This window comes from Tupaia chinensis, unplaced genomic scaffold (assembly GCF_000334495.1).
Source record: "Tupaia chinensis unplaced genomic scaffold, TupChi_1.0 Scaffold144255_1, whole genome shotgun sequence".
Taxonomy (NCBI): domain Eukaryota; kingdom Metazoa; phylum Chordata; class Mammalia; order Scandentia; family Tupaiidae; genus Tupaia; species Tupaia belangeri.
Window position 1 is genome coordinate 7,004,056 of NW_006204113.1, and position 25,787 is coordinate 7,029,842.

A 25,787-nucleotide genomic window follows, 5' to 3' on the forward strand; every position below is an offset into this window, starting at 1 on the left:
GGAAAGAGGGGAATAGAATAACTGCAGGAACCATTTTCTCTGCAGATCAAAGAATTAATTCCATTTTCTGTCTGGTTGTTAGTGCTGAGTGCAGGGAGTAGGTGGGAGGCAGAGGCTATTTCTATAAGAAGACGGTGTTTCTGTCAAGCTTTAACTTGCTTCGATCTGAAATTTTAAACCAAACAGGGAAAGGCAAATTTCAAGCTCCATTTACTTTTAGCAAATCGGGACTTCTTGTCTCAATCAGACTATCTTCAGACTTGTTCCTGAGTCACTGCCTTTTTTTTTTTTTTTTTTTTTTTTGCTGTTTCTGTCTCTATCAAAACAACTTGGTTGGTAGAAGTTGGCTATAAATTCCATGAAAACCCCAGCAGGGTCAGGTCACACTCTCTCAACAGAAGATGGGGGAAATAGGAGTAAAAAGGGGGAAACACTACAAAGGGGATACAAAGCCCTTGAGCACACGGCTGTGCTTGTTTGCCTAAAGGAGTGTATTTTAAGACTACAGGTCAGTCAGAAACACGAGTCTTCCGAATGTTTGTGTTCTCAAACTATTTCCAGCTCAAATATCCCAATATCAAATTTGATGATAAAAAGGAACTTAATTTTATCTAAAAGGCTACCATCCTGGCAGTGAACTGGAATCTCATGTAATTTGACAGGTAGAGGGTTCAGTGCTTGCCTTCCCACACTCCGGGACTTCTGTGTCAGCCTGCCACAGAGCAGGCTCAGCTATGCCCAGAGCAGAATGGCTACACAATTAACAACAAGTCATTATCTAAAGTAACTGGAGAGCTCTGATTTGTGAATCTGGCATAAACTTGCAGGCCATGTCCCAATTTCTTCCTAATTGTTTTATTTATTTAGCAACTTCATTTTTGTTGTCACAAAAGGTCATTTAAGTGAAAACTATTGTTCTCCTGGTGGTCTTCCTTTTTCTTCCAGAGAAAGCATGTATTTTCATATGCAGGTCACTCTCTTCTTGTTTGGGGAAGAAAAATAATAAGAAGACTACTAAGAAGAATGCATCTACCAGTTACATTGGGCGTTGAGCCAGAATTAACGGCAAGCACTGTTAAGAGTAAGAAGCAACAGATTTTAATTGGTGCCTAGGGGTAAAGGTCAGCTCTCTGGGACAATGGGCTTCTATGATATAATTGACTAAGTCCTCTGTGGGAGTTTGTAAATGTCAGTAATGCACTTTCAACTGGAAGCACAAAGGGCTGGAGACCACAGGACAAAAAAACAGCATTAGCTGGTGGAGAAAATATGTAAATCTGTTGATTAAATAATGCATTAATAAAGCAGAAGGGGTTCAAAGGAAGGAAACTGGCTTCCAATATCAGATAAGGGTCTTCCTAAGATTCAATACCACTTTCCCCTGCACAAGCTTGACTGTTGTCCTGGATAACCTCTGGAATTCTAACACTGTAATAATTCGTGTCAAGGTAGATTGGTTAGGATTATAAGAAAAGCTACATCTATACCAGTGAAATTTGGGTTTGCTGATGGAGAAAGTATCATTATTTGTTAAATTGTAGCTATTTTCTCCTTCAAAGGGATTTGGCACCTTGTTAGAAAGTAGTAGAGAAAAAGACGGTACTAACCACTGGAACTGAGGAGACCTTCCTGATTCCCCACAAATGCTTCACTGCTTCCTGTATTGCCATGTTTCCCTCTACCCTTATCAGTTCCCCATCTTCCTCCCACATTCACAGTTTCTCTGAGCAGCCTCTTCAGTGTCCATTAAATTAATAGGGAATACATTTTCTAAATCAATAAGTAGGGTAAACTTTCTTTCAAAGGAGCCTGCTGCAGCAAGCTTTGGGATGCAAAAAAGTAGGATATGAAATATGGAGTATCAAATTACTAAAATTTCAGGAAATGAAAAGAACAGCACCTTTAATGATGTAAACCTCACACTCATATTTGCCCCCATGGCTCTTCCTTCAATGTATGAACTCTGTGCAGACAGAGCCCGAGTTATGAGACATGTTAGTATCTCTACTGCCTAGCATTCATTAACTGTTGTTCAACTAAATTGTATTTTTTTATCTGGACCTCAGGATCCCATGTCATACTGGTCTGCTTCACCAGTCAACTTTAACCTTCTCATGTTGCATCCCAGATGTTCTCTTGAAACTCTCAGAGCCTCTGTCATCTACACCAAATGTTAATTACTTGCATCCCTGCAATGGGATGGTAAACTCCATAAAGGGAAGGCAGCAGGAGTCAGCTCATGGCCTTGTGGCTACATGAACTGGTTACATGAGCCCACCTGGCCAAGTATGTGGTTTGAGCCCCAGACCAGGCAGCTTGAGAAGCACACTGGGCATGTATGATTGCCTGCCTAAAATTCCAAAACAAGGGAGAGATGGAGAAGAAGGGTTTGCAGCATGACTATTATCCATGGGAGATGGTTGCTCACTTTCTTTTCTCTCTCTCTGTCTTTCACTCGTGAGCACATGTGTCCTTTGGCAAATTAAAAAAAAAAAAAAGATGAAAGGCAAGGACCACACTTCATTTATATTCACCATTGTGCGTACAAAGAACTGAGCATGACTCAAATGCTTAATAAAATATATATCAATTGATTTCCTCTTAATAGTTCACCTCCAAATCCTATCAGTTGTTCTGATTGACCAATGGTTACTAAAGACACATGTTGAATATATCAAGTCTATAATAACATGAATTTTAGTTCTATTAATCAATATTAATAATGTCACCACTGCCCATTTACTGATTTTATAAGCAAGACAGCAAAAAAGCTTGTAACAATTGAAAATAAATTACATCATTACATTAGAATTATCATTCAAATGGGTCATGAAGGTATTTCTTTAGGGTTTGAATTAGACATTATAGTCAGATACCAATAGCAATGAAAGTGTTTTAAAGGGTCAAAATAGACGTACTTATTCATTTAAATCTGCAAATCTCCTAAAGCTATGCACTGCACTCTGTGAAAATGGATTTCTCAGAGAGTATTCACTGAATGACAGTTTTCATCTTCTTTTTCCTTTCTCCTCTGACAAATATTTGCTTCTCTGTGAAACCTTTCTGTAGTCCCCAAATATACACAAATATTATGATACATAAGTTCTATACTATAATTGATTGTTACACATTCATTTCCTCTATTAAACTCTAAAAGATGGAACAAACTCTTATATTTTTGTTCTACTTCCCTAATTCATTAAAAAAGGTCTGGCACAAAGTAGGCATTTAATAACTTTTTGTTGAGTGGACAAATGACAACATAAGACTGGGCCTTATTTATGATCTGAGTCAGATAGTAATCATAACAATGAGATTAACACTTATTGAAGGCTTGCTAAGTGTCAGGCATTGCTTTTGCTGGTTTTGACTCTCCACTTTTCATAAATACTTTACAATGCTGACAAAAATCATTACATTTTAGTTTAGAGAGGAGTACACCATTATCATAGGCAGGGTCACAACAGGCAAACCAACCACGACAACCTTGTCCAAGGCCATACAACTTGTATATGACTTAGCTGGAATTTAAAACCAGGCAATGCTCCAGGCTCCATTAAATTAACTATTACACCACAACTAATGACTCCACCAAGCAGAAATGCACAATGCCAACCGTCAAGTGATCAAATGTAGCTCCACAGTGAAGGGACACAGGTGCTGAATTAGTAAGCCTGACAAGAGCAGAAAATACAATGTGCACATGTAAATAAAGAAGGCCATTCTACAGAGGAACAGGGGAGTAGCTAAAGGAGTTGGTATTAAGAGGACCAAAGTTCATGAAGTGTAGGCAGCAACAATGATATTTGAATCAGCCAGTTGGGAGCTAGGGAGCCTAGATCTACACCTACATACACGCCCACACTTGAGTCATAATTGTGTTTTCCTTCCTGGCAAAACCAATTTCAGCCACTGCCATCAACATCTTTTACCCCTTTGAAACTGCTCAGGAAGAACAGAGAGATAAGGGTAAATTGCACTCCCTCTGAAGCTCTTAATAAACTCTGGTAAACTCAGCCTCCTCTCTGAGAGACTTCACGAAGTCTTAAAACTTTGACTGCTAGAAATATTTACTATTGTATTATTTCTTTTTCTTCTATATGCTGTTTCCATTGTGCTCTTTCTTTCTTTTTTAAAAAAGAATTATTGAATTTAACTTTATTTATTCATTTATTTCATTTTAATGTGATCAGAGAGGGACAGAATGAGAGAGAGAGAGAGGGAAAGTGAGAAAGCAAGTCATCAGGTCTGGGACTCGAACCACGGTGTGAGTCCAGCGCCCTTAACCACCACACCACCAGCTGCCCCCCCACTGTGCCCTTTCTATTAGCTTTCCCTCATCACAATTTTGTTACTTCAAATTCTTGCAGTCATCTCTCCCACCATCTCTCTTTGGTTTACATCTGCCTTTCCTTCTATGTCTCTTCTCTTAGCTGTGGATTCAAGATGTTTTCTTTAACCCTAATCTTTACTTCTTTGGGTTCATCACATCATCCTTTTCTCTACATTTCAGGCATGCTCATTTCCTGGTGGCAGATGCTGTCAATCATGGCAAAACTCAGTATTCTACTCCTCAAACAGCCTCAAGCAACCAAAGAGGTTTCTTTCTCCCTGCTATTGTACTGGCTAGCCCATACTGGACCTTTTGACCAGTGAGGATCTAAGCTCACAACATTACAAACTCACTATAGTTTTCAGCTCTGTGAAACTTATTTTAAATGCTTGAATTGAAAACTTATGACAAAAAACGGAAAAGCTCTGTGCTGATGGGAATGTATATAGTAATGTCTTTGTCTTGACTAATATGCATGGTATTCATGCTGGCAAAAAAATGTGCACTGCAAAGATATGTGATTAAATGTAAATCAAAATCAAAATAACAATAAGAAAAGAAAAAGAAAGAGAGGTTATAACATAAGATGCATGTAGAGGTTAGGAACCTTAAAAAATAGGGAAGGTATGTGGAGAAGCAGAGGGACAAAACCATGGAAAAGGTTTCCTCCAAGGAAAGGTTAGGTTGGCAAAAGGCATGTTTGAATGGAAACGATTCAGCCCCTCAGGCTGGTGGTATTCTCTTAATTTCTCCAGGGAAGAAAAAGTGGTTTTATTAAAGATTTGTCCACATTGACTTTGTTTTCCTGACAGCACCAAGAGAAAGCTTGGGGCAGATCTGATATATTAGAGTGAAACATCCCCACCCTAGTAAATATGGCAAATTTCCTGTAGCGGCCAGCATCCATCTCCATCCATCATGGGAGCTGTGCAGGCTATTCACTAGAAACAAATGTTCTAGATACACAGTGTCAAACACTGATGATGGAAACCCCTGAGAAACCACAGGGAGTGTGCTGGAAGCAAACAGACCAGAATGTTGAAAAGACCTCTGACCATTTTCCACAGCAGAGCATAACTTGAAACCAACCTGAAATAATGCATTTGACCTTCATAAAAGGGTAATGGATGGGCATTTAACATTAGGCCAGACTTCAGACACAAGCTCTAATAAGGACAGATGATGAGCTGACAATAAGTAAATAGGTACATAGTTAGCTAAATACAAAAATCTACTCCTTTACAAAAAATCAGACAGTCTACTATGTATACTTGAAGAATGGTCAGCCTCTAAAAGATTTGCTTTCATACATGAGAATTTCTGATTACCTTGTCACAGAGGCAACCTGTCTTTCCTGAATCAATCAGCAATATAAAAGACACGTAGTTTCCAGATCAATCTTACTTTATAATATTTACGGACTAATTTAGGCTCTAGGTGTCTTGATTCGCTTCATTTGTTAAAAAAAGGATAAAACCAAAATATAGGTTTCAATTTTTTTCTGGTAGAGACAGCATTATTTAAACTGAAAAAGGAAAGATGCATGGACATATTTATCACCTTTCTACCTAGCTATTTATCTAGCAAACTACTCATATCTTTAATAAAGTGACTAATAAGAAAGTTTTCAACTATAACACTAACAATATCATATATATAATAACTTAGTTTTTAAAAAATCAGGAATCCATCACTGATATTTAGATGCCTAATATAATTACATATAATAGACATAACATCTAATGAATAAGAGACAACAAGTACATGATGTAAGAAGTTTCCTTCAAACAAAAAGTACTTAGTCCAGGGCTGGCCAGTGATGGCTTGTTTAACGTGACTGGATCCCACAGGGCTGACTGTGGGGTTTGAGTCCCAGACCCAGCACACATGTGTGTCCCCAAAATCCTGAGAAACGAAGAAGGCATTAGAGCATGACTATTTTCCATGGAAGGTGTTTTCTTATTCCCCCTTTCTATCTCTTTTCTCTATGTCTCTCTAAGGCAAGCACACACAAGTCCTAGCAAATTAAAAAAAAAACAAAAAACAAAAAACTTAGCACTACTTAATGCTGTGTGAAGGAAGATAGTAAACTGCGTTAACTTGAACAATTCTGAGAAGCCAGGAAAATCTGGAGATACAGGGAATGGGAAGAAATAGAAGAGAGAAAAAAATGTTAGTTTTCAGAACCCATGCACGGGCCACAGGTACAGAGCTTGTTGTTATTGTTTGCTTATTTTCATCTGAACCTATTTTCTTATGTGTTTTAAATTAATTTTTAAAAATTTCTTACAATATCAGCTTAGAGAGACACAAATTAATATCTAAAACAAATCAGCAAGGAGCTTACTATATAATACATTGTGCTAAAATTAAAAAGTGTATTTCTTTTAGCATTTATTTATGACTGTTTTCTTAGATGCTTGGATTTTTAAAAAATAATAAAGGCTATCATGCTGTTTCAAATGTAGTTCCGTGTTCACAGAAGGAAGTACCCAGAAAATATTTTTTGTTTTATTTTTCTGTTCTTCAAGGCCCGGAGTGACAGAGGGCTCCCCGGGCCATCTTGGAGCAAGGAGGGGGTTACCTGGTGATCACTTCTCTTGGCACTTTGCTGCTGTTTCAAAGAGAGCAGTCTACATTTACTATTCTATAGCTTCTTTGAAAGCCAGGGGCTTAGAAAACTGTTGAAAACTCACCTAGAGAAGAAATATAGATATGGCATGCATTCTTGAATATTATTATTTTTTTAATGCTCAAAGAGAAAACTGAACAATGCTCAATGGACTGAAATAGTATAAACATTCAGCTGTATGAAAAGAAATGATCAAAAGATATGATCTTTCCCTTTAGCCATGGTTGCCCAGGTTAAATGTAAGGAAGTAAGCATGTATTCACTAAAAATGTCACTTTCATTGAAGTTTGGAAAATGCCACTTCTACTATGTCTCCGAGTTCATGCATTGCACTTCTTTATGAATGAAACATACATTCTTTTTAAAAGATTAGAGGCAAACGGATGATCTTGTGTACAAAGGGACAGATAAAAGAGTTAGGGTGAAATGAGCAAGTGTTGAGTGTCCGCCAAGGGAAATGTCAAGCACCCCCTTTGATGTATTATACAATACACTAGTTCCCTTTGGCCTCACCAGATAATGTCAAGTGAGTGCTATGCAAAGTCCTGGCATTTTAAATATTAATCATGTTCTTCTTCTTAGTTAGAAAAGATAAAATTATACATCATGGCCTAGAAATGACTAAAACCTATGGGGATTCTTGACTGTTCTTGTTTATTCACTTGAAAGAATTAATTTTATAATTAGAGAAAATAAATGAGTCAAAGCTGGTTTCACAGGGCACTTTTCTTTTCAAGTTCTAGCCTGGAAATCCCAAACTCAAACCTAAATTCAATTCAAATTCTCAGTTCCACGTTGAACACCTACTGTATACCAAGACCCTATGCTCCACATAGTAAAGACTATGAAGCTGATCTAAGCACTGCAGCCCATCTTGGTCCTTGCATTCTAAAAAGGGGATTACACATGGTCAAAAACAACTACTATTAATCAAAAATCAGAAAAAAAGTCCCAGAAAAAAAAGGAACAGATGTCTTGGAAGTAAGAGGGAATGAGAAAATATTCTTAGGGAATTGATTCAATTTTATAGAAGAGGTGGCATTTCTTTTCTAATTGTCAGAGGGGACATATGCTCACCGATTAGAGTCATAAAGAGAAAAAGAGGGAGAAAGAACCCTCCGAGGGGTGTGGTCATGCCACGATTGCATCTCCTTCATTCCTTTAATCTATCAAGATCTGGGGTATGCACGCACCTGCACCTGGTATCTTTTTCAAGCCACTGGGGCTAGGATTTAAACTGCAATTGGTTATTTGGGATTCAATTCTCTTGACCACTAGGTCATAGAGCTGGCCAAAGAGATGGTATTTAGGGTTCACATTCAAGTCCCAATGAGCTTAGCTTCTTATTCACCAGTTGCATATAGCTTCAGGAAAGTCAGTAAACTCTCTGAGACTCAGTTTCCCTATCTTTCCAACCAAAGAGTAGAATCCGAATGAACTCAACAGCTTATAGATTTGGATTCAATGATTTCATGATTCTTTTTAAAGGAAGTTGGCAGACTGTCAACCATACCTCTTCTTTATCCCCCAAAGTGGTCTATGGTATATAGACCACTCAACCAAATGACAAGAGGAATTAAACATTTCTAAGATATAAAGAAGTAGGGAGTCAATAATTAGACCCTTATTTAGGAAGTGTCACATACAGTATGATAATTAAAACAGAAACATCTGGAGAAAATGCAAACAGTGTTTAATACTGGCATGTACCAAGAGACCCACAAGAATGATCAATGTGTTCTGAGGAGCTAGGGTCCTATTTATAGGATGAAAATCTTGGAAGACTCTCTTGGCATGAATAATATTAATTAAGTGGTGATAGTACTGCAATGAGAAGGAAATGGAGTATGGGAAGGGCACAGGAAACAAAAAGAACAAATACTGTCTAGGTTTTTCCTTTTCATAGAACAGTGAGTGCAGATTCCACAAAGACATAACAACTAAATGATGTGGCTCTTCCAAGATTTTTTTTTTTAAATACACAAGTTTTTCTTTCTTTTTTTTTTTTTTTCCTTTCCTTTTTCTCCTTCAGAGTGTTCTACTTGGGGTTTGTATGTTTTAATCCTTGAAGATGTTATGTAATACGAATGGAGAATAGCTAAGGTAGATTGGGGGTGACAGGAAAGGTATTGCTGGTAGAAACGTAGTACGTAAAGAAGTTCTCCTTTTTAGACAGAATATAAATAAACTGGGAGATAATTTAAGAGTGAAACTGCGATTTCAACATTGATTATTTTTTTTTCCTTTTGCTGCCTTTGTATTAGTTCTTCCCATCATCCTCTGAGCCTAGCTGGTCCTTTCTGGTACAGGCTAAATCATCTTTTCTCGGCGCAGACTATATGTATGTGGCCAATAAACCTCTGCTGATGCAAACATGCCCTGGAATGTACCAAGGACTGGAGCAGGTGAAGTGTTCTCCCTCTGAGCCACGGTGACCAATAGCTAGCCTGCCTTTTTTCCAGCACTAGGAACTACTCAGACTTGTTCCTTTGGGCCAAACGTATATTTCAGAGGCCAGGTGCAGGGTTCTTCCTCAAAGGGAGTGTGAGTGAGTTAGGCTAATACCTAGCAGCAGACTTTGTATGACTCATGGTTAGTCAAGATTTTCTACACTGACATATGATGCGATTATAGCTTTTACTGTAACAGACTTACCTAAGGAAAGTTGTTGTAATTTAGACCAGGCTTGCAGAGCAACAGCCAAGGATGATCATCAATTTCAACTGTAAATATGGGCCTGCTTTATTCTGGACTCTGATCCCAGTAATGCTCCTAACAAGCTGCCTGCAAAGCCAGGACATGATGCCTGCTGTTTGAGACATTATGATTGAAGAAGCGCTCTCATTATCACGAACAGCTAAAAATAGCAAAAAGAATGTAAAGGCACAACAGGTTTTTGGGAACACAGACAGCTACCCTGATGTTGTCACTCTTTTCCCATGTGCTCCCACGGTTGTGAAAAGCATGGGGAAGTATCTCACAAAAATACGGACTTGCTAGATAGCACCCTAGAGATCTGAAAGAATTAATATAACCCTTTAAAAGAACTGCCCTTCTCACTGGGGAAGAAGCGGACATCCTGAGAGAACTGAAGTGAACTTGAGTGCCTTTGATCTGCATAATTAATAGAGCCTGATATTTCTTTCTTTTTATTTTACATAAACTCTCATTGATTGGGGAAAATATATTCACACTTTAAAATGTTATGCAGATACAATCTCTTTAGTTCAAAAATGTCCCTTGGCGACGGGGGTGGGGGTTCAGACATTGGCATGATTTCCATTGAACTGCTTGTGGATGAAGAGGAATTATTTTTTCCCTTAGAGGAGAGGTTTTTCATTTTTTTTCAATTTTCTTTCCCATATTTCTTGTGGTCCTTTGGTGATTTCTTGTCAACTGATGGATGGTGTGTTTCTTTCTAATTCTGGAAGTTCAATCTAGTTCGCAGGAGCCATGAGGAATCTTCTCCTCTCCTCTTATGACTGCTTAAGCGGCATCCCAAAGATTATGGAAACTCCTGTCCTCATGGTCATGGGCTTCCATGAATCTTTTGATTTCAGTCTTCAGTTCTTCAGCAGTTGTGGAGTCATTCAGGAGTAGGTTATTTAGTTGCCATGTATTTGAGTAATTTTGAGTATTTCTCTTGAAATTCAACTCAAGTTTCATTCCATCATGGTCGGAGAAGATGTTGGATCTAGCTTCTATGCCTTTGAATCTGTAGAGGTTTGCTTTGTGCCCAATGATGTGGTCAATCCTTGAAAAGATTCAATGTGGGGTGGGGGGGGTGGTGAGAAAAAAAGTGTATTTGGTGATGTTTAATTGGAAAGTTCTATAGATGTCTGTGAAGTCTTTGTGATTTATGGTATCCTTTAGATCCTTTATCTCTTTAGTGCCTATTTCTTGTCCAGATGATCTGTGCAGAGGGGATAGTGGAGTGCTGAGGTCTCCAACGATTAGGCTGTTGCAGACTAGCTTCCCTTTTAGATCTAACAGCCTTTCCTTCACATTAGGTGTTCCTGTGTTCGCGCAGAGCGGGAAATCGGCCCAATGCTGTATGGGTCCCCAGCCCCCGCCCCCCACTAGGAGGGTAAGGCACTCTGCGGGAGGGTCGGGGTGGGGGAGGCATTGTCCAGAGGGGGAGCATATTTCATGGTGATAAATTCCTCTCATAAGTAGAAAAACTGTACACAAATATACTGCTATGTCAACTTTATTGATTTTTGCACTATTGTAAAGACCTTCATTGTCCTCCAATATTTCTTAAATCCATCAGCATCTCAGAAAGTGACCCTGAAGGCCTCATTTATCTATAGAGGAAAAGAATCCTTTGTTTAGCTTCACTCATAAACATTGTGATTTAAACAGCTCAGGACCACCTTTGTTTCTGGAAGGTAATGGGCCTGGAAAAAGCTATTCTCTTACAGTCATGGACATCGACTTCTCTCTTTTAGAAACTAGGGTCTGCCAAGTTTAGGATCAACTAAATGGGGCCAGCCCCATAGCCTACTGCTTAAGGAAGCCAAATCCCATGTGGCTGACTGCAGTTCAAATCCTGGAACCTGCAGCTTAAAAAACACACTGGGTATGTGTGAGTACATGACCCAAACCTCAATAAGATGGAGAAATTGAGAATAAATTGTGCAGTGATCATGCCCAATTAGAGGCAGGTGTTGCCATCTCTCTCCCTTTCTCTATCTGTCTCTCTCTGGTAAGTACACAGACCCTCTGGCTTGAAAAAAAAAAAAAATCAGTTAAATGCCCATGGTCAAGTGACCTTCTCAAAATCCTTCAGATAACTATACATTAATTATGCAGCCTGATTAAAACGGGTGCATTGAACTGAATGGATTTGCTTGTAAGGCTCTCTGTTGTATGCCCTCTAAACTTTCCTTCCAGTCTTAGCAGTAACATCTGGACTTAAGAACTTCACTCTTCAACTCCAGCTCCTGCAAGTGATCTTGAGTCCCCAGATCACCACTCAGATTCTGAAGTTACAGAAAAGCCTATACTTAATAGGGTTTTTGTTTGTTTGAAGGTTTTTTCATAGGGTGACAGAGACACAGAAAGAGACAGTGAGAGGGAAAGTGAGAAATCGTCCCCCAGAGGAGAAGGCCATGCTGCAGTCCTCTCTTCTCCATTCTCCTCCTGGGATTCAAGGTATGCTCACATAGGCAAACCAGCATGATTTTCAAGTAACTAGGTCTGGGACTCAAATGCAGTCGGCCATGTGGGAGTCCAGTGCCTTAACCACTATGCCACCTGCTGGCCCCTATCTTTGATATTTGACATCACAGTTTTTCATCATGTTCCTCTTTAATAGTGTTAATCAAACAGAAGCTATCAGTGGATTAGAAAAACTCTAAGTTGGTTTTGCCTATGTTACTCTACAAATGGAGAAAATGGAAATGACTCACCCAAAGTCACCTGTTTGGTGGAACCAGATTCAAGGCAGGGACTAAGATTCCTGACTTTTAGTTCACAGATCCTTTAATTGCAAATAGTTGCTTTGCATTTCCTACTAGAATATAGGACCTTTGAGGGTGAAATGATGACTTATTTATTTTTATATTTTGTGGTGCATTGTGTAATTGCCTAGCACACACTTTGTTGATAGTGAAATTTACTAAAAATGTGAACTAGAAGAAAATCAACAGCGGTTACAAGAATCGACTCAAAGTCAACCAACAACCAAATCTCATTATAAAAATAAAAGATATAAGTTCAGTTTCTCAATTTAAGGTTTTATACAGCAGACCAAAATTGTTTAGATGTAATGACTGTTTATGGACTAGTAACCAGACAAAAGATAGGATTGCTTAGGGTATAGTTCTAAAGTTGTGAGGTTAACATGAGAGAGCAGTGCTCTCTGATAGTGTGACCACCAGTCACTTGTGGCTATATAAATGTATATTAATTAAAAATAAATAAAATGTGAACTCATGGTACTTAATCACACTAACTGTAGTTCACATACTCAACAGCCACAAGTTGTCAGTGTTGAGATTGTCAACTACCTCAAAGGAATATTTTTATCATCACAAAAATTCTACTGGTCACTGCTATCTACAGAGGATAATCACTACTATTACTCCCAATAATTACATGAACCAAGAGGAGCAGAGAGATTAAAAAGAGTAGAAAGCAAAGATAAAACATTGATTAAGCCTTTGCTATTCTGTGCTAAGCACTTGAAATGCTTAATTTGATATCATTCTTATAACTTCCCTCATGAGGTAGGTACTATAATTATCCCCATTTTAAATTTGATAGCACTGTGCTTAGCTGGATTAAGTAAATCACCATACTTATCCACTTGGTAATTGGTTTAGCTGAGTTTTTACTCAAGACATGTGACAGAGTCTATGATCAACTGAAAAATCATGCTGCTTATATTGAAGAACTTGAAATGGTTAGAGCCAGAGACAACATTATACTTGACATCAATGGTTCTTAATCTCAGCTACATGTGAGAAGCATCAGGGGAGCTTGCTCAAAATATGGAAAGCTGAACCCTAATACAGAGCAACAAGGAAGGGTCAAGAGCTTGCACATTTGGGGACGATTAGTCCTTTGATGTACAGCCAGATTTGAGAGTGATTGAGATATCCTCATCCACATTCCACAGTCCAAACGACAAAGTGAAGAACTTATCTAAGGTCACTAATGACAGCTACTTAAAACTCTGAGGTGAGAACATAGATAATAGGGCTGCTATCATAACACAATATGGATGTGGTGGCACACACCCCAGTGCATAGTTACTGGAGGCTGGAGGACTTTGGCATTGAGATCATAACACAATATGACTTAGGACATATCACTGAACAATACTTTTCTACTTTGGGATAGATTAGTTCATATAACTCCTATTACACTTGGAAACCACGTTCACAATTCAGAATTTGCCAATGCGAGTTTATAAAAACAAAAATATGACTGGAACAGCACTCTGCTGGTACAAATGTGTCTTTCTCATTTAAAAGCAAACATTTGCTTTCTGAAAACAAACAAACAAAAATAACAACATTTCTGAGGAGATGATAAGCAGTTTTAATAAAAGAGGTACGATATAGTGGGAAGAAATATGACAGCTAACAAAGAAACCTGAATTCTAATCTCAACTGCCAACTCTGTGATGAGGGCAAACATTTGCTTTCTCTGAACCGCAGTGTTCTTGATGTAAAATAAGGGTGTTACATGTGACCATCTCCAGGTGTCTTACTGTAAGATCCATGTGTAGAAAGGACTAATCTAACCAGTTCTTTTCAAGATACTCACTTCTGCCAAAAGCAGTGCCTTCCTCCTGACATTTACGTGCAGGCTGAACAAACTTCAGAAATAAAACTACGTACTACAGGACAAAGCATTTACTTAAATTCTAGTTAATCTATTTACTCCATGTCAAGGGAAAACTGGGCCATTAGAAGAAAATCCATCTTTCCTGTTACCTTGTCAAGGCTTATGTTGATTTTTGTGACTGACTGGTCAGAGCTCTTACAAGACAGTCAGCAACATCCACTCAACAAGAACTCGTTCTTTGTAGCTGCCTTTCAGAAATGGTAATGATCTACCTATCACTCACCTTCCTATACTCACAGTGGCTGATCTGAAAATTATGATGTGTCAGACAGTTTAGCACCTTAACATCCATCAGCTCATCTTTTCATCCCTAATCCCAGTTTGACTGTAATAGATTTTTAGGTAGCTAGAAAGGTTAGCCAACCAAGACAGAAGTCACATCACAAATAAATAGCATGCTAAATAAATATTTCTTACCTTACGCTTGTTGGTAGGACACACATAGAGATAGCTCAAAATGGTTTTCAAGCCAACTTTATCATTCAGCTTCTCATAGGTTGTCCCATAATCGGTTGACCTATAATTCAGAAGGAGCATTAATGAGGACAGAAATATATGTCATTTGGCTGCTTGTCAGTATAATGCATGTTTCACATAGTGGAATGGCTCTCAGGAGGTTTCTAAATGATTCATGTAGTATATAATGATGCTTAATTATGTACACAGTAGCATCATGTGAGTGGTTAACATTTGCATTTAAATTGAATTGGTAAAAATTAAAACTCCATCTCTCTACTGCTCCTTAATATACACATATTGCATAAAGGATGTGGTTAATTTAAAAAGATTAAAACATGACGATGTCCCTTGAGTTGACCAAGAAATTATAGAGTTTTCAGTTAGATATGACATTTGCGAACTTTTGCTTTATCATTGGCACAGTGGAAAAGCAAGTTCTCCTGATTTATCTACAAATTGTATTTTTTTCTCATGAGTCAGAGAATACTTGGTGGGTCAGTCCTTTCAAAGGTCATTCAGTCTTTTCTTATTATTTAAGAGCAAAAAGATGTCTTAATAATAAGTGAAATTTCACAATCTTACTTGATGTTCTTTCTCTATGTTCAGCAACCCAGAGTTGGGAGGACATTGCTTCTTGGCACTGATTCTGATCTTTCTGGGAGATTCTCTCATCTTTATTTAGCCACTGCTTCAATAACTTATTAATTCAGAGTGAACAAATAGGTTTTAATCATCTTCACTATGAAAGTCCACTCTGTATTTTAAAATTTTAATCTTATTAGATCATCATGATATCCATGTACAGTAGGAAATATTATTATTTGAAAAAGCAGTTGAGATACTTAAGTGACCTGTTTGAAGAAATCTGCTGATAAATGGGACAGCTAGAATTTGAATCCAGATACACTGGCCCTAAGCCCAAAGTTGCTTTCACTATATCTCGGGTTTTTTTCTTTCTTCTTTTCTCTTTTTCAATTCAAAGAAGACTGATATAAATTGTCTATCTGCTTTCTTTTCTCATATATAAAACTCACAAAAACATTCATTTATGCACATTTATGCAGTTCCTAAAATTTACCAGACACTGTGCCAAGTGCCAGGATAAAATAGACAAGCCTTGCTCACAGGTATCTAACAACCTTATCTGAAGGAAATATAAACAAATCATTGTAGTGTATTATGTGAAATCATAGAGATATGAATTAGCAACGCTAAGAAAATAAAGTTGTTTCAATTAGGAAAAAAACCCAGAAAATGTAATACTACTAACTCATGTCTGATATTGCTAAAAGTGACAAATTCATACAGGCCATAATGGAAGTTTGCATCAGCAAACTCATTACCACCCATTAAGCACTTACTGTGAACCCGGCACTGGGCAAGTAAGTTGCATAAAAGTGGTCGTAAAAGTAAGGATTTGTTCTGACTCCACGTAATTCTACTTGAAACGTACACATAGATAGTAAATACCAAAGAGTCCCTACTTTAAAGGATTTTTAGATGATATCCCAATTTAATAAGGAATGGGGTGTTATACACAATCTCCTGAATGAACTATGAACTTAAAGATAGATCAAGAGTTGCTCTTTTTTCTTTTTTTTTTTGAAGTAAGAACAGCATAGACTACAAGGTGCCTTTCATAATGGAAATATATAACCTACTTTCTTCACCACTATCAAATAAACACCAGCTTAATAGGTCATAATGTTTGAAGAGCATTCCAGAACTCTTGTACAGTAGATCTTATTTATGAGTCATCACAACAAAATTTCTTGAAATCCTATTCCATGTCCATTTTTTTCTTCTCAAACTTAGAACCAATGAGAGATTTCCTGCTGCTCTCCAAGAAATATCTGAAATTTCTTTCCTCAGTCTATTCCTGGTGATTGGATTTTTTCCTATTTTTATCTTAGCTCTCCTGGATCAACATTCTCTTTCTGGTGGGACTTGCTTCTGTCTAAACTTTTATACATATGTCGCGTGCATGCCAAAATCCCAAGAGGAGGAGAAGGGATTGCAGTGTAGCCATCCCTTCTGGGGAGGTAATTTCTCACTTTCTCTCCCACCATTGTCTATCTCTCTCTCATGAGTACATGAACCCTATAGCACATTTTAAAAATAAAACCTTACAAATGCAAGTGAAGACAAATCTATAAGGATTTTATGGAGGCTCATTTGCATTTGGACAAGTGTGTATTTGTCTTTTTGTGTTTAACTCTAACATCAAGTGACAAGATGAAAATAAAGTGGCTCAGATTTACATTCATAACATTGTTTTTCATAGAGCTGATATTATGCTATAGGACATTTTTTTTTCTTACTATAACATCACCTGTCGACCAATCTATCCCTCAAGGTATCTTCCATTATTCTGTTGGTGTCCTCTCTTGCTTCTTAAATTTACAAAGCTCAAAAACAAAACGAAATTTGTTAATTCTCCATTCCAGAAGACCTGTATCTTTTTTACTAAGCAGTTGATTTTAAAAAAGAAAAAAAAATGATACATTTTCAAAAACCCAAATGGTATAAGGAATGGGATGTTATACACAATCTCTTGAATGAACTATGAACTTAAAAATGAGCAGTTGCTCAAGAGCGTCTCACAGAACTAAAACAGAATTAGACAAAGAGACAACAGGTGTCACGGATAGGACTACCAGTCATCTGGCACATACCATTATACTGGTTTAGGGGTTAAAATCTTAAATACTTGCAACCGTTTGTTAAATAATTGTTATGTCAAGTTCTCTTAGTAGCTGCTCCTTTCAGCCTCACCAACATTTAGTGAAGCACCTCCTAGATCTTCTCTCAATCCAAGAACCAAAATACTGAGGGGTGGCCCAGTAAAGGTCCTCTAGAGACCTGCTCTGGGTCAAGACTAGCACCTGTGCAGAATAGTCAATGTCTACACCAATCAGCCTGCACTCCCATAAGGAAGACGGTGACCTAGGAGTGGCACTGCACACTGGAAGGCAATTCCTAGTGTCCATCTGTAAACCCCAATTCACAGTGAAGACAACTGTCCATTAAGAGATTTCCTAGAGAAATAGGTTCTGAAAAAGCAGAGAAGACAGACAGAATGGTCAGTGGACTACCTGGTGAGCCAATGTACTGGTTGTCAAATATTTTAAGTATCATCGCTAGGAATGGGAGACAGCAAGATTTTCCAGTATCAAAAAGTGTGGCATAATACTTGAGTCAACAAATGTTCTTTTGCTTCATAACTTCTTATGCATTATTCTAATAAACAGTGAACCTCTTAAATTTATAACTCATGCAGTATTTAAAAATATATATTTAGGGCTAGCAGTTGGCATGGTGGTTAAGGATTTCCACATAGCTGACCATGGTTTGATTCCTGGATCCAGCAGCTTGAAAATCATGCCGGGCACATGTGCTTGCATGTCAAAATCCCGAGAGGAGAATGGAGGAGAAGGAGTTGACGTTTGGTCATCCCCCCAGGGGGTGATTTCTCACTTTTCCTCTCCCTGTCGTTCTCTGCAAGTACCCTATGGCAACCCACCTCCCCAAATACATATATTTAATTATAAGAACCATTCTTGAGGGATATATAATGAGATCAGAGTTCTGAGCAACACGCTTTGGGAAATACAATATTTTAAACAAACAAACAACAACAACAAAAAAAAAAACACAAAAGAAAGGTATGAATCTTGGCTTCATAAGAATAGAGAACCAGGCGTAGTCTCAGCGGTGTAGTCACCAGCATATTGGACCACAATGCTGGACTCCACATGATCAACCACAGCTTCGGATCCTTGGCCCTGTTGACCTAAAATATGCTGGTTATGTGTGAGCATGCTGAAGATCTTATCAAGTTGGAGGGTTGCAGGAAGAAGGCAGAGGTGTGAAGAGATCCTGTCCAGGATACTCCTCTCTTTCTCTTTCTCTCTATTGCTCTATTGTGAATATAGTATTTTTTCCTATAAAAATAGGAACAATAGGAATACTTTTTAAAATTTGCACTCAGAAATGCTATCTGCACTAAACAGAAAGCAATGACTATTGTAGAAAAAAAACAAAAATGGAAGATATTTTAAAATATGTATCATGCATACACATAATTAAGATGCAACATATGTAGCCTTGAATTCTCAACTTGAACCATTTTTTTTTTAAAATTCCAAAACACATATTTTTATTTCCAGGCTTTGTTTACAGGCTAACTTATCTACAGAAAAACATAGCTTCTGTCAACATCTATACTATGCTAACAGAGGCTGAAAGCTTTAAAAAGCAAGTATTCCAGGAAAATAAATATTCATGTGATTAAATCAAGGTTTGTCTCCTTTTGCTTTTGATCTTTAATCCTTACTCTACCCTTTTTACAAATCTATCTTAAATAGTGACATTTAGAACATGTGAAAGCATGCCTTTAAGCCTTTATTTCAAAAGGGGACTTCAAAAAGTTTATGGAAAATGTAATTAAAATATGAGTCTATATTAGCACAAAACATTTTTGCAATTCACATATAACTCTGTTATAATGTGTATTTTCCATGAACTTCTGGGTGTTTCCTCATATACATAAAGCTGAGGCAATTTTCTGAGGGGCAGAGAAAACACATCCAAGAGGCCTCCTATCTGCCTTCCTGCAAGCTTATCATCTCTTTGAAAAGGCAAAGTCTCCAATTACACTTGAAGAGGGGATCAATACCGGATATAACTAGTTTGTACAAGGAGTTGCAAAAATAAAATATGCGATTGAATTTCTTCTACTATAATCTTATACCATCAAATGAGATACTAAATAAGCCCACAATCATCTGTAAACTAAATTAATCCATAAAAGTGCTTAGCACAATGACAGAATAAGCCTTCTATAAATGATAACTGTTACTACTCATTTTATAACTCATTTTTTTCTTGATTATTTTTGGTAGTTTTTGCCTAACACTTACTAAAGCCCATAAAGTGAACCCTCCAGGGAAATCTCAATCACTGAAAATTATTTCAATTTAATTTGCTTAGAAGTGAAGTTATTCATGAAGTTATTATAACATTTTTAAATGTAGCTGAATTCCGTCTGTAATATTTTGAAGGCAATGTGCTAGTAGTTTTATGTGAGACTTGAATCAGAGAGTTACTGGCAAGGATTGGAATATAAGAGTTAAGGATTCTACACTCTGCTTCTGTAATACATTCTTTTACCAGAATTCCATCAGTGAAGAGATTATTATGCTTAAAAATCTAACAGATAAGATAACACAAATAAGCATTCATTGGATGATCTAAGCTCTTCACATACAGAGTCCCATGTGATAAACACTGATATTAAATACAATTTGCAAATAAGGAGGACCCCAGAGTACAACAAATCTACTTAAGGTCAAAGAACTTGGAAATGAATGGGAGTGAAGTCTGCCACCTCTGAGCCTGATTCTTTAAGCCTTTGTTACACAGCTTCTATCAAAAGATGTAAGAAGTATCAAATAGATAGAACGAATGTCTTTAGAAAATGGTTTAGCATTTCTTAGAAAAAGGAATATGAACTGAACTTTTCAAAGTTTTACACAGTACAGACCAAAGTCTGACTTTCCTTCATACCTACTGAAGGCACAAAGGGCCTACCATGGAGAAACAATTTTAAGAAAAGTATAAACAGAAACTTGCACAGTACCTACTAGGGAAAAAAAGAAACTTGCACAGTACCTACGAGGGAAAGAAAGTGTATCTTTTATCGGATCCAGCTTGGCTCCTGGGAAGGCTATAAATACAGACAAAGTGACTGGGGTCAATCTGTAAATGATGTGATGATGCCTCACTAAGATTATCAGGGTGACTCAGCCCAAAAGAAAAAGCAGGTTCTTGAAGTCAACGAGAACTGGAGTCAGGCCCTCCCCAGCTAAATAACTAACCAGTCAGTGTCCTAGTTTTCTCACCAAATGTCTTCTTTCAGTACTCCAGGCTTGTCCCATAAAGTTCACATTGCAATGTTTACATAGTTGGTCTGCAATATAACTGCGAAATTCTTGATTCTAATCTCTCTCGTTCTCTCTCTCACATGTGTGCGCGCGTGCGTGGCCTTCTCCTCACCCCTGCCAGCTTCGATATTCCCTTTAATATCTTCTCTTTCTCCATATACTGGTAAGATGTCCTGAATAACTGCTATATGAAACAGCAAACCACTCTCATTTCTCCAGCATGCACAGTCTTTAAATAATTTTATTTTCTTCTCATAATATTAATCCCCACCTGATAAGATTTTCACGTGGTTTGTATCATTTGTTTCCCTCTACCAGAATATAAACTCTATGAGAGGAGGGATGATGTCTGTTCTGTTCCCTGCAGCCTTTCTGAACACAGGAGGCACTCATAGATTGTTGTAGAATGAGGAGCTGACTTGATGGGATGCTTGTTCTTTCGTGTGGTCTACTATATTACTGGAAAATTAAAATTAAGATGCTTACATAGATTTTCAAGGACTTATGGCTTCTATAGCTCCTGCTGATACAAAGAACAGTCAGCTGTGTGGGAAGAAGAGGGATTAGCATGGTGAATATAGCCTATACTCGCCCTTTATTTTTCAACTAATAAACTGCATGTTTTAGAGCAATTTTAGATTCACAGCAAAATTCTGTCAAAAGTCCTTAGTTATCTGGACACATGTACAAACTCTCTCATTAACATCTCCTGCACAGTGGTTTTTTTTTATTTTTTAATAATCAGAGTTTAATTGCTACATAATCATCATCCAAGGTCCATAGTTTATATTAGGGTTCATTCTTGGTGTTACACATTTCATGGGTTTTGAGAAGTGTGTAGTGATGTGCACCCACCACTGTGATATCACACCGATTTCTACATTAAAAACCCTCTGCTCTCTCCCTAGTTGTCCCTCTAGTCACCTATCCATGACAACCACTGATCTATTTACGGTCTTCATAGTTTTGATATTTCCAGAATGTTAAATAGTTGGAGTCATATAGTACTAATCTGCTCAAGTTGGCTTCTTTCCCTTAGTAATATGTATTAAGCTTCCCCCAAGACTTTTCATGGCTTGATAGCTCACTTCTTTCTAGTGCTGAATAATACCCAATCACCATACTTTATTTAGCCATTCCCCTATTGAAGGACATACAGGTTGCGTCTAAGTTTTGACAACTTACATATGAATAAGGCACCTATAAACACCCACATGCAGGTTTTTGTTTGGATATAAGTTTCCAAAACCATTCGGTAAATTTCATAACATGATTACTCATTGTATGTTGAGTATGTTTGAGGCCAGCAGTTGGGAAGTGGTTAAGGTGCTGGACCCCTACGTGGTTGAATGCAGTGTGAGTCCTGGACCCGAAGGCTTGAAAGTCACGCAGGATGCATGTGCAGGCATGCCCAAAATCCTGAGAGAAGAATGGAGGAGAAGGGATTGCATCCATCACCTCTGGGGGGTGTGATTTCTTGCTTTCTGTTTCGCTCTCTCTCTCTATCTCTCCAGTGACTACACATTTTCCTATAGTAAAAATATTGCAAAATAAAGAAACAAAACGAGGATGCTTGTTTGCTTGTTTTTTTTCTAAGAAACTGTTGTCTTAACTGTCTCCAAAGTGGTGTACCATTTTGCATAGATCTCAAAAAATAAGAGCTGCGGGGACCAGCAGTTAGCGTAATGGCTATGTCGCTGGACTCCCACGTAGTCGACCACGATTCAAGCCCTGGACCCGGTGGCTTAAACTCACACCAGGCACGTGTGCATGCGTGCCCAGGATCCCAAGAGGAGAATGGAGGAGAAGGGATTGCAGCATGGCCATCCCCCCTGGGGGGTGATTTCTCGCTTTCTATCTCTCTGTCTCTCTTTGTCTTTCTGGTGAGTGCACATGCCCTATAGCGAAAACCTCTCAAAAAAAATAAATAAATAAAATAAGAGCTGCTACTGTTCCATATTCTCATCAGAATTTGGTGCTTTCAGTGTATTGGGTTTTGATCAGTTTAAAGGTACTATAGTTATTTTAATTTTCAATTCCCTAATAATATATAATGTCTGACATTTCATTTGCTTACTTGTCATCTGTTCATCTTCTTTGGCAAGGTGTCTCTTAAGGTCTTTTGCCCATTTTTAAATGTTTTTTTTTTTTCATTTTTTAAGACTTAAAGTTATTAACCCTTGTCAGATATAAGGTTTGTAAATTATTTCTCCATTCTATAGGCTTTTTTGTGTTGCTGATTGTTTCTTTTACTGTGCAAAACCTTTTCAGTTTTATGCAATTCCATATTTTGCTGTTGGTGCCGGATCTCTTGGTGTCAAATCCAATAAAACTCATTGCTAAGATCAATGTCTAGGAATTTTTTCATGATATTTACTTTTAAAATATTTATGGTTTTAGAGGTTACATTTAAGTCTTTAATCCATTTTGAATTGACTTTTCTGTATGATTTAATTTCATTCTTTTGCATATGGATATCCAGGTTTTCCAACACCATTTATTGAATTTCTTTACATATTCCGTATAAAAAACCTTTTATATGTCATTTATAAATATTTTCTTTCAGTATGTGGTTTGTCTTATTCTTTTGATATTATCATTTGACAAGAAGACATTTAAAATTTTAATGAAGGCTGGCTTATCAATGAATTTGGTCATGACTTATTCCTTTGGTGTCATTTCTAAAAAAATGTCACCCTACTCAAGGTCATTTAGGTTTTCTCCTATGTTAACTTCTAAGAGTTTTGCAGTTTTCAATTTTACATTCATGCCTGTGATTCATTTTGAGTTAATTTTTGTGAGGGGTATAGGGTGAATATTTAAGCTTCTTTCTTTCTCTTTTATTATTATTATTATTATTTTTTGGCATAAGAGTTTCCAGTTCTTGAAAGCCTTATTTTTTTCAACTGACTTGGTTTTAGTCTATTTTTCAAAGATCAGTGGACTATATTTGAGTGAGTTTATTAGTAATCTCTTTATTTTTAAACACTGTTGGAGTCCATTTGCTAATATTTTTGTTGAGGGTTTTTATATCTAAGTTCATAAAGGGTAATGTTCTGCTTTTATTTATTTATTTATTTTTGTAATACCATTGTCTGGTTTTTAATATTAGGTCGTATTGACTTCACAGAATCAGGGAGTATTCCCACTGCTCCTATCCTCTGTAGAGAACTGAAATAATTTCTACTTTAAATGTTCAGTGGAATTCACCAGTGAATCTCTTCTATACCTTCTGGCTTGTTTCACTTAGCATGACATCTTCTATATTTACCCACTTTCTATCAAATGCCAGTGTCTCGTTATCTTTAAGTTTTGGAAGTTTCTATGGAGATGGAAGCTCAGAGATTCTTTTATCAGCCATATTTTTTTATGGCTGAGTAGTATTCCATTGTGTATATGTACCACACCTTTTCAATCCATTCATCTGTTTTTGGTCATTTGGATTCATTCCATCAACAACTGTGAATAATGCTGCAATAAACATGGATGCACAATGTTTTTCTCACTGAGTGTATTCCTCCTCTGGGTATATCCCAGGAGTGGAATTTGTGGATTGTACAGTAGTTCTATTTATAGGTCTTTGAGGAATATTAGTGATTTGCTCCTGCTCTCTTCTCTTATCTTGGTTTGCTGCAAAAGGCTTATCCATTTTATTGATCTTCCCAAAAATAAAAACTAGCTTTTGATTTTTGTTGATTTTCTCTATGGATGTTCTGTTTTCAATCTCACTGATTTTTTGCTCTAATTTTTTTTTTTTTACTTTTCTTCTGCTTATTTTGGATTTCACTTGCTTTTTAAAGTCATTTTTAGATTATTCATCGTTTCAGTTTTTTGTATTTTTTTTAAGAGAGAGATTTTTGCTATAGGGTGCATGTACACACCAGAAAGACAGAGACACAGAAGACAAGAAATTACTCCCCCCACGCCCCCCCTCCCTGGGGAGATGGCCATACCGCAATCCCTTCTTCTCTGCTCTCCTCTCAGTATTTTGGGTACACACACACACCTGTACTCAGTGTGAGTTTTAAGCCACTGGGTCCTGGATTTGAACTGTGGTCGACTACATGGGAGTTCAGCAATGTAACCATTACACCCTCTGCTAGTCCCATAGTTTTTTTGTCTTTTCTAAGATTTATATTCATACTGCAAATGTCCCTCTCAGTATTACTTTTACTGTATCACACAAGTTTTAATAAGTTGTATTTTCATTCAGTTCAAAATATAATTATTTCTGAGATTTATTCTTTAATGTATCTGCAATTAGAACTGTGTTGTTTTATCTCCAAGTGTTTTGAAGTTTTGTAGTTATATTTTTGTTATTTATTCCTAGTTTAATCTCATTGTGTTCTGAGAGCAGAAACGCCTTTCTTCAGTGGTCGACTTAGAGGTTGCAATATATATACAACTAATCCAAATCCACTTTCTTCTGTCTTTTTTTCTTTCTCTTTCTTTTTTATTTTTTTCTTAAGAGGTTTTGCCTTACTGTGTGCTGAAAGAGAGAGTGAGAGAGAAAGTAACTAATCACCCCCAGGGAATATGATCATATCACAATCAGTTCTCCTCCTTTCTCTTCCCAGGATCTTGGGCACACACCCATATGCACCCAGTGTGAGTTTCAAGCCAAGAGGTCCAGGACCTGAACCACAGTCAGCCATATGGGAGTCCAGGAACATAACTGCTATGCCATCTGCTGGCCCCCCAATTCACTTTCTTAATAACACTACATTGTTTCATGGGCAATATTAGAGTCATATGTGTGTATATTATATGTATATAGTCTTAATTTCTTCTCTCCATCTTTAGTATCATTGCTGTCATTCACCTCACTGATACATAAGGATACACATACATATGTGTCTTATCTATCTCTATATGCATGTGTATATATATATATATATATATATATATGATACATAATTAAATATATTGTTGCTATTATCATTTTGAACAGGTATCTGTTAAATTCGGAATAAGAAGAATTGTACTTTCACATATATTCTCTTACATAATTCCTTTATGTAGTTCTGAGTTTCTGATCTATATCACTTTCCTTCTCTCT

General features: G+C 37.2%; 1 protein-coding gene across 1 annotated transcript in view; it reads right to left on the reverse strand.

Moving 5' to 3' along the window:
* Positions 1–25,787, reverse strand: part of SORCS1 (sortilin related VPS10 domain containing receptor 1) — a 652,766-nt gene that overhangs the window by 294,944 nt on the left and 332,035 nt on the right. The window contains 1 exon segment of the mRNA XM_006166423.2: positions 14,742–14,841. Within this exon segment, the coding sequence (XP_006166485.1) occupies positions 14,742–14,841 (100 nt within the window).